Raw genomic sequence first — 11,399 nt, forward strand, 5'->3', positions numbered from 1 at the left:
GTAATATTAGTTTCAGGTGTACAATATAGTGATTCAACACTCCCATATATCACCCAGTGCTCATTACAATCCCCTTCACCTATTTAACCCATCCCCCTACCCACCTCCCTTCTGATAACCCTCACTTTGTTCTCTAGAGTTCAGAGTCTGTTTCTTGGTTTGCCTTTCTCTCTCTTTCTCTTTCTCAGTCTCTCTCTTTTCTTGAAGGGGGAAACAATACTTTTAGAGTTTTATTTTTTTTTTCCAAATGTATTTTAAAATCAAATCAATTCCAATAAAAATTCTAGCATTTGGCATAAATTGACAAACTGATTCTAAAATTTATATGGAAAAGGCAAATGGTCTAGAATAGATGAAGCAATTTTAAAACACAATAGAATTCTTACACTACTTTAACTAAGGTCTTCCTATGAAGCTTCAGTAATCAATACAGTGATATAGGTGGAATGATAAATCAATGGAATAGAATAGAGTGTAGAAAGAGGTGCTGACACATATAACCAATTGACTTTTCACAAAGGGGCCCAGGCACTTTAGTGACAAGAGGAAAGTCTTCAAAAAATTGCTGGAATAGGGGCGGCGGCCGCGGGGGACAAAGGGCGGGCGGATCGGCGGGGAGGGGGCGGGGCGCGGCCAGGCCAGGCCCGGGGGCTCCGCATGCTGCAGCTGCCCCCGGGCGCCCCCGCCGCCGCCCTCGCCGCGGAGCCGCGCGGAGCCGAGCCCGCGAGCTAACCCGAGCCAGCGTCCCGGAGCCAGCCGGCGGGCGTCCCGGAGGTGGCGGCGCAGGGAGGGGCCCGACGCGCGCACGTGGCCCCGGCGGCCGCCATGGCGGACAGCGGCCCCGCGGGGGGCGCGGCGTTGGCGGCCCCGGCCCCCGGGCCGGGCAGTGGTGGCCCAGGGCCCCGCGTCTACTTTCAGAGCCCCCCTGGGGCTGCAGGCGAGGGCCCGGGCGGCGCGGACGACGAGGGCCCAGTGAGGCGCCAAGGGAAGGTCACGGTCAAGTACGACCGCAAGGAGCTACGGAAGCGCCTCAACCTAGAGGAGTGGATCCTGGAGCAGCTCACTCGCCTCTACGACTGCCAGGTGTGTCCCCTACTCTGCGCGCCGACACCCTAAAATCGTGCCCTAGTCGGGCTGCTTGGGAACCCCACCTTGCGCCTGCCTGTCACCCGGAGTCAATGGGCGCTCCGCTTCCGCGCGCTCCCCCCCTTTCTATACTCCCCGCCCCCAGTGTGTGCTCTTTCTTGTCTGACCTTAAGTCACTCCTGTCTTCTCTCTCGTGACGCCCTCATGTCACTACCCTGGTCAAGCTTGGGGTCTTGTAGAAGCCTCAAGGGATAGCCTGGGCCATGGGCAGGAGGCAGGAGGCTAGCCCGGGCTGGCGGTGGAAGGAGGTCTACCTGGGGCCTCCTAATCTAAACTGGTTAAAAGGCGCAAGTCTGGTGGGATTGTAAAGGGTCTGGGCTGTTCTAATGGGCCACCCTGCAGCTCCATTTTGGTGTAGGGGCAGGCTAGCTGTCCTCTGGGTTCTGGTTCTCCACCCCATGACTCCTTCCTTGCTCAAATGGTGACTCAGGCCCCGGGGGGCAGGGTGGAGGAGTGGGCTTGCCCTGTGCTGCCTACCCTAGACCAGCCCTGGAATGCAGCTGGCTCCAGACTGGATAGATGCTTCCTGGGGGGGTGGGGGGTGGCGGGCACCCCCTCCCTCAGCAAAGCATAGGCTCTTTGTTTCCCCCTTCGCAGGCCTGGGTCCTTCCCACTGACCCCTCACCCTTTACTTCCTCCCCACTCCTAGGAAGCTGTGACAGGTGTTTGGGGGAGGGGGAGGGGCTGTGAGGAGTTGAGACAGCTGGCCCCACCTGTGCGCTGACTGGGGGAGGGGGGGCCCGGGAAGTTGGGGCAACACATCTGCAGGGTTCTCAGCCCAGGGTTCCCCAGCCCTAGCTGTCTGGCCCTGTCTGGCACCCATGGTGCCCAACTGGCAGGGACAGGAAGCTCCCCCCCCTCATTGGGCATTTTGCCTTGGCACAGGCCTGATTTGTTTTCTTCCTCGGACAGCTGCCGCTGTCTGCTGGGTGAGGAAGGCTGGCTCATCCTGCGGTAGGGCAGGGGCCTCAGCCAGAGCCCCTCTCACACCCTCTCCTCCAACTCAGGCCCTTGTCTCTCCCTCCTCCTCCACCCCCACCCCAGGAAGAGGAGATCCCGGAGTTGGAGATTGATGTGGACGAACTCCTGGACATGGAGAGTGATGATACCCGGGCTGCCAGGGTCAAGGTGAGAGAGGGGCTGGGAGACAGCAGGGCCAGGTAGGGGGATCAGGGAGGAGAGGGCTGGAGGCACTGGCCCTTGGGTGAGCAAGGCTCTGGATTTAGGCCTTCTTTGGTTTTAGTCATTCAGCTCTGTGATGGTGAGCCTCAGCCTCCGCCTCCGTCAAATGGGGCTAATGGTGCTTGCCTAGCTGTTGAGTGGCTGTGGCATCGCCTGCACCTTGGGGTGGCCCCAGGCCCTTGGAAGTGGGTACAGGTGAACCCTAGGTCGCTGTTCCTTAGAACTCACAGCCATACTTACCCCTTCCCACACCCTCCTAGGAGCTGCTGGTTGACTGTTACAAACCCACTGAGGTAAGTAAGTGGTTTCCCCAGAGGCTGGCGTGAGAGGAGCCTGGGTGTCTGTCATCTTGGAGTCTGGTCTCCCTAATGTCCTCCCTTCTGTTCAGGCCTTCATCTCTGGCCTGCTGGACAAGATCCGGGGCATGCAGAAGCTGAGCACACCCCAGAAGAAGTAAGGGTCCTTGACCCAGGTGAACGGTGGCTCCCACAGGACAATCGCTGCCCCCCCGACCTCGTAGCAACAGCAATACCGGGGGGCCCTGCGGCCAGGCCTGGTGCCGTGAGCAGGGCTCCCCGTGCCCCTGGCCCAGGGGCCTCTTCCCTGCCCCCTCAGTTTTCCATTTTTGGGGTTTTTTATTGTTATTAAACTGATGGGACTTTTTGTGTTTTTATATTGACTCTGCGGTGCGGCCCTTTAATAAAGCTAGGATATGCCTTTGGTGCAGCTTACAGGTTCAGCTGGTCTCTTTTAGGGTGGACACACTGCTCTAGAACTGCCATCAGCTCAGCTTCTTCCCAGGTGAGCGCAGGCCTTCCTGAGGGCCATGTAGCCATGGCGATAGCCCAGTGCTGCTCCCAGACCAAGAGCTGGAAGTGGCTGGGGGGCTGGGGGAAGTGGTGTTGCTGCTGGCAGGCCAGGGGCCACCATGCCACCTAGGGCCTGGCCATCGTGATCCCCATGTCACTGAGCCCATGCCCAAGGCTCTCTGCAGCCAAGAAAGAAGAGGGGTGGGTGGTGCCAAGGGAGAGCATATACCGCTGGAAGCTGTGGGTTCTAAGTCTCTCGGGGCCCACAAACACACACAGGCTCACTTCATGGGCTTTAAGGGTTTTGTTTTTTGTTTACAGTCTGGTCCCTGATGGGGGCCTCTCCGCTGCCCCTTCCCAGTTTCGCTACAGTTCTGAACGTCGCTCAATTTTGAGCAGCTCCACCTCAAACACGAGGGTTGCACCACCTGCAGGGGAGAAGAGGGGACAGAATGAGAACCAGGACCACAGGGAGATGAGATGGGTGCAGGACCTGGGGGACAGGAAGGTATATTACCTGGAATCTTTGGGGGAGCTCCCCGCTCTCCGTACCCTGTCAAAAATGCACAAAGAAACAGTGAGCTGTAGTCAGGCAAAGGGAGAGGTGTGCTGCAGACATCCCGGCTGAAGCCAGGCCTCTGCCCATCTCAACAAGAAAGCCAGAAATGGAGAAGGTGTAATGGAGACGGGAAGGGGCTACAAAAGGTCTGGTAGAGGGCAGAGGGTAGGCACCAGAATCAAGTGTCCCAGGGGTCTTGCCCTGTTCTCACTGCTGGACTTAGCTAGACTTGGAAGAGGCATGTGCTATAATGAATGGACGGGGTGGAAACCAATGCAGAGGCTGAACCAGCTTCACCCTTCCCCAGACACACACCCAAACTCCCCTCTCCAGGTTTAGGAAGGGCCTCTTACCCAACTCTGATGGGATCACCAGCTTCCGTTTTTCTCCTTCACACATCCTGCAGGACAACACATGTTCAGCACATGGCAAGCACCCAGGCTCCCTGCCCCCCACCCCATCCCTGGGGCTTGCCTCCCACAGTCCACCTCCTCGACCACAGCCATGGCCCCCTGACTCACCCCAGCAGCCCCTGGTCCCAGCCCTTGATGACCTGGCCTGTGCCCAGGGAGAAGACAAAGGGCTGGTTCTGGGGCAGGCTGCTGTCAAATTCCGTCCCATCTTCCAGCTTCCCCTGTGGGACCATGGGAAGGCCAGTGAAGAGGAGGGTCCACTCTGACACCTCCCCACCCAGCTGCTCTCCCCAAGCTGGCTCCCCATTGGCAGCCATAGCCCTAGAAGGGGACAGAGCCTTGGGCAGCTCATAGGACATTGTCACTGCTTGCTGGTGCCAACCTGGGGATCAGGCAGTGAACAGCAGGGTAGAACTATGGAAACTAGTGTAAAAGGGAGAGGGGACTTGCCCAAGGTCACCCACCTTGTAGGCTGAGGGATCGCACTTCCAAGTCCTCTCAGGTCCCCAGAAGCCCCACCCACCCCAAATGCTCCACTCCCTCACCCACCGTGTAGTGCATGTGCAGGACGTCCCCCTTGCGCGATTTGATGGGACAGTGGTCTACCCGCTTCTTGACCCCGATCTGCAGCTTCCGTTTGCCCTCGGCCCCCGCAGCACTGGCCAGGGCGCTCAGGCAGATGGACAGTACTGTCAGGACCCAGCTCAGCCTCATGTCTCTGCGGGGACAGACCCCAACCGACCGACCAACCGACCGGGGGGTAGGGCGGGGAAGGCATGGAATAGGGGCAGGTACCAGGAGAATTCCACCCCCACCGTACCTTGCCTGCCCCTAGGGATCCCCTTGTCCCGGGTCACCGCCCCCTCCCCCGGGCTCCGCGGCCACACTTACCAGTCCAGTGAGAAGGGGGCTTGCCCGAGGACCCCAGGAGCGGGGGGAGGGGGTCAGGGGAGGCCACAGCAGCCAGGGCCCCGCCCCTTTGCTCACCCCCAGCCCTTCCTTCCCTCCCGGTCCCCAGCTCCACTCTTCAATTCCCACCCGTCCCTTTACGCAAAGTCCAGACCCTATCTGGCTGCCCAGCAGTTGTCTCGACCGGCCGACCCCATTCACGCCACACCCAGTTGCCCCCCGCCCAGCACACCCACACTTCTGCGGCCGCTGCAGGGGGCCTGCCCCGAGGGACCCATACATCGCCGCTGGGTGGCTCCGGGGAGCCCCGATCCTCCGGAGGCACCCCCCAGGCCGCGCCTGTGCCTCCGCCCGGGGCGCCGCCCCAGCTCTGAGCCCTCGGGGGCCTGCGGGGTACCCAGACTGGCCCCGTGTCGGGTGGCCGCCGAGCCCGTTCCACCCATACCACCTCCCCTGGGGGAGTTCTCGGCCTACCGCGTCCCCAGGCCCGGCCCCCGCGGAGACCGCCCCCGCGTGGACGCCCCGGGCCATTACCTGGGCCTACCCCTTCGCTTGACTCCTTGACCCCACCCTTTAGAGGACGTAGTTCCGCCCCCTGCTCTGGAGCCCCGCCCTCAACAGAACCAGACCCCTCTTCCTGAACGGTAGCCACGCCACTCACCGGCTGAAGGCCCGCCCCCAGCGCCTGGGCTCCGTTCCCTTCGGTCTCCAAACCCGAGGCTCCGCCTTCCGCCTGTTCCAGCTCCTCCTCCAAGGACCAGGCTCCGCCCCCTACCTGTCCTGGCTCCGCCCCCAGCCCCGGAGCTCCGCCTTCTACCGGAACCAGCTCAGAGGTTCCACCCGTCTCTGTACCACGTCCCGCCCCGACTCCCAGGGCTCCGCCCCGTGAGGCGTGAGAACCCTCCCCCTGCGGCATCCCCAGACAGCTCCGACCCCAACCCCCAATTTCCTCCTAACCTATTCCTCGTTGACACTCGGAGCCCCGGCCCGCTTCTGCCCGGCCTGATCCAGCCTGCCCCCTTGGACCCCGGCTCCCCCCAGCCCGGGCTGTGGCCCCCGCTCACCTCCTCGCCGCGCCCCCGGAGTCAACCCCAGTCGCGCTGCCGCCTCTGCGCAGGCGCGCCACCGTCGCTACCAGGCCGGGCCACGCCGCCCGCCCTCATTGGACTGTGCGAAACCCGCTGCCACACGCCCGCTGGGGCGGCCTTTCCCCCAGCCCCGCCCCCGCGCCACCACGTGACGACGCGCTACTTCCGGTGGCTGGGTAGTCGATAAGGTTAGGTGAAAGTGACTTCCTAAAGTGCCTTGGGCACTTCCGGTCGAGGTGAAATTAAGGTCAGGCGGACAGGGGTTCCCGGAGGGGGTCTTGAGACGCCATTTTATTTCATCCCTAGGCTCTCCCACAGCGTTCCCGTTTGTCCCTGGGCCTCTTCGGGATCCACAGTGTCCAGTTAGTTGCAGTGGAGAGAGCCTGGGCTTCAGACTTGCGTTTGAATTTGGGGTCTGCCGTTCATTGACTGGCAATGTGACCTTGAGCAAGTTCCTGGGCCTGGTAGGCTCTGGAGTCCCTGTACCGCGGGCTTGGCAACACCCACCTGGCAGGGCCACGGTGGGATTGCGGCCATGAGGTGCTCCCCCAGGCCCTGGCCCAGAGCTAATGCTCTCCGTTTGCTCCGCACCGGCGTCCAGGCCTGCCTCTACCCGCCACACACTGACCACTGAGTCATGACGGCAGTGGTCTGGCTGGGCCGGTTCCCCCAACCAGACTGGTATTTTCAGGTGCCCCAGCACCCAGCAGTGCCCAGTCAACATCTCTCAACTGAAGTAATGAACTTGTAGTTGGGAGGCCACGAAACCTAAACTGAGTGTTACAGACGGCCAACTGGGGGTCACATCCCCAGGTCCATCAGCCTTTCTGAGCCTGTTTCCTCAATTGGAAAAGGAAGATAATCACCAGTGCTGGCCTTAGCATTGAGGACTAAGCAAGGGGGTGCATATAAAGCACTGTGCGTGTGCAGCACTGAGTGGGCTGGGGAGGGGGCAGCTCTAGGGTCCCCAGCCCTCATCTGTCTCACTTCAGTTGAGCTATGGCATTTTCAGTGACAGCATAGCTGAGAAAAATGATTTGAAATCGGTAATCACAGGAATTGTCTCTTCTGGTTTAACCCCACTCCTGCCTTGGGCCCAACAAGATCACTACCATGCCCTCCAATCTCCCACCTCAGAGGCCTCCATTAGGGTAGCCACTTTGGGTTAACCTCTGCCCCTGAATGTCCTGTCTCAGCAAGGTAAGCATTGGGTCCCCAGGGTTGGCCTTTGGTCTGCCCCTCACTCCCCACTGGAGGCTGCAGGCAGAAGGCTGGACGCAGAGCTTAGGCTGGGTCAGACAAAAGTCAGAAGAGTCTCAAGCATGGGCTGGTGAGAGGAGCCCAAGGTGAAGGGAGGTGAAGGTGGAGAAAACTGTGTGCTTGGCGGTGAGGGGACCTATCTCCCAAACCAAGCCTTGGGTACTTCCCTTACACGGAGGCAGGGACAGGGCAGGGGCGTGCCTTCAGAGTTAAGCTAGAGGAAGTAGCTTACATATAGAGTGCTGCCCGCCACAGAAGATGGGTTTTTCTATCAAGTGAAGACATAGTGACTTTCCTGAAGCCCAAGGGCCGGGGCCATAGCGCTCATTCATTCCCTCTGTGTACACATGTGGAAGCTGAGGCTCAGAGAGGGGGCAGTGACAACCAAGATCATTCAGCAGATCTGGGTCCCACCTCAAGCTCACTGGCCACAGCAGGCCATCTCCTTCCAGAAAGGAGCCTTTGTGATGAGCAGGGGGGACAGGGCCTGGATGTGACAACAGGACTGTTAAGAAGACACAGTTCCGGCTCTGTCCGTGACCTGGTAGGGGACCTCGGGCCTCGTTTCCTCCACAGACACAATGAAGGAGTAAGACCAGCTCTGGCTCGAGGAGGCACTGTGACGCAGAATGCCTGAATCCCCCAGCCAGGACAGTGACAAACAGTGACACAGGCAGGGATAGCTCCTTCCATCTCTTTTATCAGGGTCGGGGGTTCACAGTTCTCACACCGAAGCCCAACTCCCAGTATGTGTGGAGGATCGGTGTCTTCTTAGGGAGGCGACAGAGAAGCCAGCTGTAAGATGCTCACTTGTACATGGTGGGTGAAAACGGAGATGGGACCCCTTCTCTCCCGGGTTAGTCCGCGACCCCTGGTGCTGCCTAACATCTCCTTGTCCAGCTGCCCACCCTGTTGGGTGGCAGCCTTGGAGAGACCCGGGACAGCTGGGAAGTCCTTTGAGAGGCCCAGGTCCTGGAGCAGCTTCTGCCCACGCGGAGATCTTGGGACTGGGCTCTTCTCAACATGTTGCCCTCTTGGCCCGGGGGGGGGGGGGGGGGGGGGGGGGCGCGGCCTGTGAGGCAAGTGGCCCTACTGAGTCTGAAAAGCAATGTGTCACCTTCGCAGCTTCTGGCACCTGAGGAAGGGAGGAAGGGATCTGGTCATGTGGGCACGGCTCAGCCCGTGCTCCTTTAGATTCATCCCTTTGTTACCTTCTGTGAACCCCATTCTCTCCTACCACTCCTGGCCCACGTGATGCCACCCCATGGCCTCGCTGTGGAAGGGAGGAGGGGTGAGAAGCACCTTGGACAAGGGTGGACAAGGATTCCATGGTGTCCCTTGGCCTCTCACACAGCCCCCAAGGTGGGACAAATGTCTCCCACAGGAGCCTTTAGGAAGGCCCAGAGCTTCACAAACTGGAGAGCCGTCTCTCTCATCTTGACTGCAGGCAGATGTTACCTTTGGGGCCTCTGTGACCTCTCAGGGACCCATGTCGGGTGCCCCTGACCTCAGCCCTTGACCCTCCTCTGCGGGCATCATGTATCCTCAAGCCCGACTCCCACATGAGAATGTGAACTCTGTTTACACTGATCCTGGTGGCTGCCTGGTAAATATTTGTTCGGCACATTCAGCAGCTTCCCCTTCCCTGACAGGCTCACCCCGGACCCGCTCCCGGAGCCCCGAGGCCTTCCCAAACAGATGCCGCCCGCCCGCAGCTCCTCACCGGCAGGTGTCTGGGTTGAGCTCTAGGCCCCGCCCTTGGCAACGGAGGAAGCTGCGGCGTCGGCAGCGACAGCGACAGGTCCTGGGGTCAGGGCGCTGGCGGCGCTGGGTGCAGCGTGGGCAGAGGGGCCTGGGGCTGGAGTGGGATGGGTGATGTCAGCTGGGGAGGGTGCTCCGGGGGCAGGGTCCCAGCCCGGAACGGAGCGGGGCTGGGGGCGGTGGTGGGGAGTGGAAGCCCTAGGAGGAGAAGCAACATGTCTGGGGCAGGAAAGGAAAGTCTTCCCAGGAGCTGGGGTTGGGCCAGAGCGCACAGACTCGGGGAGCAGAGGAAAAGGGGACAGGGGGACACAGTGGGAGGAGAAAAAGGGGACGGGACTGCAGCTTCCTGACACACTCACACCCCCACCCCCTCCGCCCCATCCACACGTTACATCCTGGCTGCTGGGCCTGGGCTCCAACCCCATTTCAGCAAGGGCCCAAGAGACTCACCTGTCCGGCTTCAGAGCACCCTCTCTCTTTTTTGGTCTGAAAAGTAAGAGACAGACAGACACAAGGAGGAGGAAGAGGATCAGAAAAGCCAAACCTCCTACTGCCTTACCCCAGATCCCAGGCCTACCCCAGTGCGAGTCTTGGCAATCTGGTCCCCACTGTGGTGTGCCACCATGCCCGGCGCTGCCCCCTGGCCCCCCGCCCCCGCTGGAGCCTGGTCTCTGTGAGCTCAGAAGCGGGGGTCTGGCTGGCACCTGCATTCACACTGGCTGTGTTCTTCCAGGGACATCTCGCCCAGCTGACTGCTCGGGTAACGGATCATGAGGATCTGTATTCCAGAGATGGAGGAGAGACAATGAGAGAGAGAGAGAGGGAGAGGCGGGGGGCGGGGGGGTGGAGAATCTCCATGGGCTGGAGGGAGAACCGCTCGCCCACCAGCCAAGGCTCTGGCCACTGCCCCCACGCCCCCAGAGCCCCAGCATCCACGCCAGCTGGGCACACCCCACCTGCCCCGGCACCTGCATTCGGACTTGGTGCTGCCCGGTGGGCACGCACTCCAGGCCGTCGTCAGGGCAGCAGCCCCCGCAGCGCTGCACCGTCACGCAGCTGGGTACCAGTTGCTTGGCCACAGTGCCCATGAGCTCCACAGTCAGGGGCACCACCACCTCCCGGGGCTGGCAGGTGGCACGGGTATAGACATCTATCCATGACACCACTGGGGGCAGATGCACAAGGGTTAAGTCCCCCCTGGGTTTCCTGCAGCTCCTCCCTGGTTTCCCTGTCCCCTGTCCCCCCACAGCTGTTCTCCCTAATTCCTGTGTCGCAGCCACCCTCCACTAGCCGTCTCTCTGCCCTCACAACCTGCCTTCCCCTGCCCAGGAACCCAGGAACCCCACTGCCTCGATTTCCTCTTCTGCGAAATGGGCAGAATAAGAGTTCAAGTCTTGGAGAGTGGCTGGGATTACACAAGGTGACGGGCAAACCTCCTCAGTGTTGGTTAGCGCAGTTATTGTTACTATTACCTTTCTTCTGGTGGCCGAGGGCATCAGGCTGGGACACGGGGCCCTGTAGGAGAGAAGGGACCTGGACCCAAGGTGCATTCAAGGAAGGGCTCGCCCTGTCGCTGTCCCCGGGGCTCTGCCCTGGCTGTCAAAAGGCTTCAACTCCTCTATGACATTTTTCCAGATTGCTCTGCTCCTGGGGTCACTCTAGCTTTACCTGTCCTCTCCTGGCCACGGGAGACCTGCCCCATCCACGACAGTGGCGGCGTTGGTGGCGTCCAATCTCTAAGCCTGGGGGCCTGGCTGATTCGGACGCCGCAGGTCAGGAGGGGACACGGTGGGCGCCGAACCAAGTCCTGCGGGCACCAAGCGGCTCCGCCCCCGGCCAAACCCAGGGGACGGGGTGGGGCAGGGGAGTGGCCCGGGGCTGGGCTGGCGGGCTGGCGGGCTAGCGGGCAGACGCGGAGGGACTCCTCCCGGGGGATGCCCTGGCCGGATCCCCGCTACGCCCCGGTCCGCAGCCCGACCCCGCGGATCCCCGAGGCAGAGGCCGCTCCGCGACTCCCCACTTCCGCCAACCTTGAGAGAGGGCACGGCGGGCGGGATGTCGGGGACGCACGTACCTGGGCGGGGGCCAGCTGCAGGAGCGCGGCGAGCAGCAGGCGGCGGAGCAGGGGGCTCATGGTGCCCGCGGGGGCCGCGCGCCGGGGGCGCCTGCATCGCCCTAGCCCGGTGGCGCGGGGGGCGGCGGCAGCCAGAGCCCCATGGCGCGGGCCCGGGCGCGGCGGGCGGGGGCCGGGCGCGGGGGGCGGCTCCTCCGC

General features: G+C 61.5%; 4 protein-coding genes across 10 annotated transcripts; 1 reads left to right on the forward strand and 3 right to left on the reverse strand.

Annotated features, from left to right (window-relative positions):
• Positions 1–657: 657 nt before the first annotated feature.
• On the forward strand, positions 658–2,991 carry PPP1R14B (protein phosphatase 1 regulatory inhibitor subunit 14B). The gene is given in 6 exon segments (XM_021684985.1): positions 658–691; positions 694–800; positions 802–1,083; positions 2,191–2,274; positions 2,589–2,621; positions 2,717–2,991. Coding segments are annotated over 6 exon segments (609 nt in total). The 3' UTR covers positions 2,786–2,991.
• A 463-nt stretch (positions 2,992–3,454) lies between these two features.
• Positions 3,455–6,208, reverse strand: FKBP2 (FKBP prolyl isomerase 2). Of its 6 annotated transcripts, none has more exons than XM_021684980.1 (6): positions 6,083–6,208; positions 4,659–4,827; positions 4,218–4,330; positions 4,050–4,096; positions 3,655–3,690; positions 3,455–3,565 (listed from the first exon to the last, which is right to left on the reverse strand). In XM_021684980.1, exons 2-6 carry the CDS (start codon positions 4,821–4,823, stop codon positions 3,504–3,506), a joined length of 423 nt encoding a protein of 140 aa, XP_021540655.1. In that variant the 5' UTR covers positions 4,824–4,827; positions 6,083–6,208; the 3' UTR covers positions 3,455–3,503. The 6 variants fall into 6 exon arrangements, with proteins under 6 accessions (XP_021540655.1, XP_044775373.1, XP_021540658.1 ...); XM_044919438.1 differs by having other exon boundaries at positions 4,659–4,733; positions 6,083–6,118; XM_021684983.2 differs by lacking the exon at positions 6,083–6,208 and adding an exon at positions 5,680–5,718.
• LOC123326191 (translation initiation factor IF-2) lies at positions 5,135–5,934 on the reverse strand. Its single transcript, XM_044919437.1, has one exon. It carries the CDS (start codon positions 5,932–5,934, stop codon positions 5,137–5,139), a length of 798 nt encoding a protein of 265 aa, XP_044775372.1. The 3' UTR covers positions 5,135–5,136.
• A 2,206-nt stretch (positions 6,209–8,414) lies between the features above and the next one.
• VEGFB (vascular endothelial growth factor B) lies at positions 8,415–11,382 on the reverse strand. 2 transcript variants are annotated; one of them, XM_021684978.2, is made up of 7 exons: positions 11,202–11,382; positions 10,600–10,642; positions 10,096–10,292; positions 9,832–9,905; positions 9,578–9,613; positions 9,090–9,224; positions 8,415–8,501 (listed from the first exon to the last, which is right to left on the reverse strand). In XM_021684978.2, exons 1-7 carry the CDS (start codon positions 11,259–11,261, stop codon positions 8,480–8,482), a joined length of 567 nt encoding a protein of 188 aa, XP_021540653.1. In that variant the 5' UTR covers positions 11,262–11,382; the 3' UTR covers positions 8,415–8,479. The 2 variants fall into 2 exon arrangements, with proteins under 2 accessions (XP_021540653.1, XP_021540652.1); XM_021684977.2 differs by having other exon boundaries at positions 9,090–9,325.
• Between the last annotated feature and the right edge of the window lie 17 nt (positions 11,383–11,399).

Source organism: Neomonachus schauinslandi, chromosome 11, assembly GCF_002201575.2.
Source record: "Neomonachus schauinslandi chromosome 11, ASM220157v2, whole genome shotgun sequence".
Lineage (NCBI taxonomy): Eukaryota > Metazoa > Chordata > Mammalia > Carnivora > Phocidae > Neomonachus > Neomonachus schauinslandi.